The sequence below is a fragment of the Thamnophis elegans genome, chromosome 2 (genome assembly GCF_009769535.1).
Source record: "Thamnophis elegans isolate rThaEle1 chromosome 2, rThaEle1.pri, whole genome shotgun sequence".
In the NCBI taxonomy this organism is placed as follows: domain Eukaryota; kingdom Metazoa; phylum Chordata; class Lepidosauria; order Squamata; family Colubridae; genus Thamnophis; species Thamnophis elegans.
Genome location: NC_045542.1, coordinates 21,800,054 through 21,804,240, shown reverse-complemented (window position 1 = coordinate 21,804,240; position 4,187 = coordinate 21,800,054). Strand labels below are relative to the sequence as shown.

Sequence of the window (4,187 nt, the reverse complement as noted above, 5' to 3'; positions counted from 1 at the left end):
ACATCTATTCTGCGGTAATAATATATATCATTTAAGGATAATGGTGTGACTTTTTCATACATATAATTCATAATTCATATTACAATATAATATACCATGAAACCCATCCATGCCAATAACTAAAGAATTGTCTCAGTGGCAAATATTATAACTGCGTTACGTCCACATTTTTGTTGCACTAAAACCCATCTCCATAGAAAAATGTTTAAATTCTGTTTTTTCTTGTTCTGCGGACAAATAGGCAAATGTTCATAGTAGTCCAATGATTAGGAGGTTCCATGATCTCTTATAAAAGTACCTCATTGTAGAAAGGAAGGGTGTTGCTGTTGTTTTACTTCTAATGGGAATTACTTATTATTCTTGGGGGAAAAGTCCACTGATCCTGCCTCTATTCCCTCTGCCCCATTTTACAACATTCCTAACTTTCCTTTTGCCTTTTTTTTGCTTTTTGTCTCTTTTCCCACTCCCTAGGAAGAAGTGCAGTATGGCTCCAGTTCCCTGGCTATGTTGATGGACCCTTGGGATAAATTTGGAAATTCTAACCCAGTTCAAGAATCAACCTCTCCCAGAAACTCTGAGAACAATTTGGGAAGAAAACCTTACCTTTTGGGAGTAGACTCTTTTGCTCCAAAACTCTGGAGCACTGAAGGCATGGGAGATTCCTATGCAGCCACTTTCCCAAATGGGAATGGATTGATGTCACCTTCAGCAAGCCCTCAAGCTTCCACCACTTACAGCAATGATTACAGTCCTTTCCCCCATTCCTTCTCAGCCTCACCCACAACTCAAGATCCTTCTTCGTTGCTGGTGCCTAAGGGGCATCTATCCCCTGATTGTCTCCCCAGTGTCTATACCTCCTTGGACATGGCACACCCTTATGGCTCCTGGTACAAAGCTGGCATCCACCCAGGCATCTCTACCAGCTCTAGCAACCCTACGGCTTCTTGGTGGGATATGCATTCCAACAGCAACTGGTTGAGTTCTCAGCCACAATCAGATGGACTCCAGGGTTCCTTACAGTCCATGCCGAGTCAGGCACCCATCAGCCCCCAGCTACCCAGTTACACTTCTGAGTTCACAACTTTGAATCCTGCTCCTTACCCTGCAGTGGGCATTACTTCTTCATCACACCTTCTCCCTTCAGGACAACATGTGCTACCCCAAGAAATGTACAAACCCAAGCCAGTGGCCAACAACTCCCTGATGGAAGGTGGGATTGCCTTGAAGCCTGGAAGAGGGGGCTCCTTTGGTAGCACAACCGGCAGGTCTACTTGTGACTGCCCTAATTGCCAAGAACTAGAACGGCTTGGGGCCTCGGCAGCCAGCCTGCGGAAGAAGCCTATCCACAGCTGCCATATCCCAGGCTGCGGGAAGGTCTACGGGAAAGCCTCGCATCTGAAAGCCCACCTGCGATGGCATACTGGGGAACGTCCTTTTGTATGCAACTGGCTCTTCTGCGGCAAGCGTTTTACGCGCTCAGATGAGCTGGAGCGCCATGTTCGCACCCATACCCGGGAGAAGAAATTTACCTGTTTACTCTGTAACAAGCGCTTCACTCGTAGCGACCACCTCAGCAAGCATCAGAAGACCCATAATGAAATGGGAGTGGGCAAACCGCCAGAAGGTGAAGTGGAGCGAGAAGAGGTTGCTACAGTGGCTAGTTCGCCCAGCACTGCAGCCCTTCAAGATGGCCTGGCTGGAGAGGAAAAAGATGCCACCAGCCCTGAGCAAAGCAGTCTCCTGGAAATCTAATGGGTACTGCGTGTGCTCCAGCTTGCTTACTTCGTACCATCTCCACCATTCTTCTTTGAGTGCTTCCCGCTAAATAATTTATTTGTGGATGAAACACAACCGCTGTTGCCGTTAGCCGTTCCTCTAGCTAAGATTGTACCTTATGTAAAGCTTCCCTAACCCCAATCCAGAAGCCGAATTCAGCTGGGACCTCAGAAGGTCTATGACTTTGTGGCTAAAGACTCGGAGGCAAAATCTGAAGCTGCATCCTCTATTGTTCCTTAAGCTGTTAAAACCAAAATAGCTTCCCTGCGGAGGTCTCTATGTGATCACTTGGATAATGGCCAAAACGTTGAACTCGTAATATCATGCATAGGACTAGCCAAGTAGCAGGCTGGGCTGGACTGAAATAAATTGTTCTCAGGGTATGTATAGGAATCACTTTCCATCTTATGTAAACCCAACTGAGCATATGATTCTGAGCAACTCTCTTAACTTCTAGCACCCGTAGGTGATGGGAAAACACAAGGACCTTCTTTGCAATTAGAACACTGTATCTGCACCATTGAGCGTGCCCTTGTTCCCAGACACTAGTGCAACCTCTTACTCAGAAGATAATAGTCAAATAGTCATCTCGCAGTGAGATGAGCAACAAACAAATTTGATAAGTACATAAATTAATAAGTTGGTTAGCTTCAGATGCTGAAAGAGTGCTTATTATAGCTTTAAGAGCTGCAAGGGGAAAAATAGAGCAAGTAATGGCTCTTCAGGTGACTGATAGCGTTGATGAGAAGCCACAGCTGGTAAAACTGTGCCTATTTGTCAAGCTCTTTAAGATTTGTAAGCCCTGGCAGGATCCAGATATGGAATTTTTATTACTAAGCCTCCACCCTTTCTTTAAATAAACTTGGAAGCTACTGGTTAGAAATTATTGCTTCAGTAAATATAAAGGGAACTTTTGCTATTAAAATCCCATCCTATTTAAAATTAAAAGTCTTGGTTCTGGGCAATAGGAGGCCTTAGGTAATAATTACGGAAGGACAAATTAGCAGCCAATTATACAGCCATCACTCTTTCATCAGTATAAACCGAGATTCTATTCTCCCTTGAGTTCTGTCCATGTTTTTTTGTTTTTTTATGAAGATCAGCAAGGATTGTGCAATTTATTGGATCATGCAGTGATCACCAAAGAAGATTTTGGCATTTCACAGGTAGAATTTCTGCCTGTTCCCCTGGTTTTGTATGAATGTCACACATGATGGCAAGAGCTAATTTGGGCCTTATTTTAAATATTAGGGACATGACCTTATACAGTACAAATGGACTGTTCCACGGAAGTGCAGAAATAGAGAAATTTAAGTGTTCTTTACCAAGGTAAAGGAAGTTGAAGAGGAAAACCAATAATTTCATAGGAGAAATAAGAAGAATAGCTCACAAGATGTCCCATATAGGTGCTACAAAGCTGTTTTGAACCTTTCTCTTCCCGTATATTTAATCTAAAAATATATTTATCCTTAAATTATGATGAAAAATAAATAGAGGTGAGGAGGTAGCTGGATTCTCCAAAAAGCCTCTAACCCAGTGGTTCCCAAACTTGGCAACTTTAAGACTTGTGGACTTCAACTCCCAGAAGTCCACAAGTCTTAAAGTTGCCAAGTTTGGGAACCACTGCTCTAACCCAAGGCATCTATTTTATGATCAGAATTGTCTCTCTGTCAATTGGGAAAGGGCTTTCCTTGTGCAAAACAGTGCCATCTGCAACTTGCTTTGTTCTTTTTAGTTGTAGCTTCGTATTTCGGGGGGAGAAATTGAATATTCATAATCTAAAATGCTTTTTGTTTTAAGTTTTGTTCATTTTTTTATTTAAAAAAAAGATTCAGGTGGATTTGGAAGCTTGTTAATATTGGATATTTTGAGAAGCAAATTCTCAATATTTGAGTGTTCTAATTTTTGGTAGGGAACTACTTGGTTTAGCAAGCCAACTATCAACAGCTTAAGTGTTAGAGAAGGAAATCCCTGGCACAACCCTCTACTGTTTTGGGGCATTATTCCTTTTCAAAAGTCTAATGTCTGTGGACCTATGTGGTTAAATGCTTCCCATGTTGCTTTGATCTGTTTGCTTTTCAGCTCAGGCCAAGGCCACTGGATAGAAGACGAAAACTCACAGGGTTGATTACCAACAAGAGATCATTGCTAGAAAAAAATATTATCGTGTCCAGTTCTCTCCCTTCCATCTTGCAGTATTTAAGCACACTATTTCTACTGAGTTTCTGTGTGCTCCCCCCGCCCTTTCCAACATCATTAATTGGCTTCTCAAAGGGAATCTCAAATGTGATTAACTCATAACATGGAGAAACTCTAAAGATTTTGAGAGAGGGGAGTTACTATTAACTAGTTAATACAAAATGTAGTCCAGTACATTGCTTCAGAAGTGCAAATCATCGTTCTCTGTTGTT

At 42.3% G+C, this 4,187-nt stretch overlaps 1 protein-coding gene across 1 annotated transcript; it reads left to right on the top strand.

The window, feature by feature from the left end:
• Window positions 1-477: 477 nt before the first annotated feature.
• Window positions 478-3,282, top strand: SP7 (Sp7 transcription factor). The gene has a single exon (XM_032211113.1). It carries the CDS (start codon window positions 505-507, stop codon window positions 1,750-1,752), a length of 1,248 nt encoding a protein of 415 aa, XP_032067004.1. The 5' UTR covers window positions 478-504; the 3' UTR covers window positions 1,753-3,282.
• Window positions 3,283-4,187: the final 905 nt, after the last annotated feature.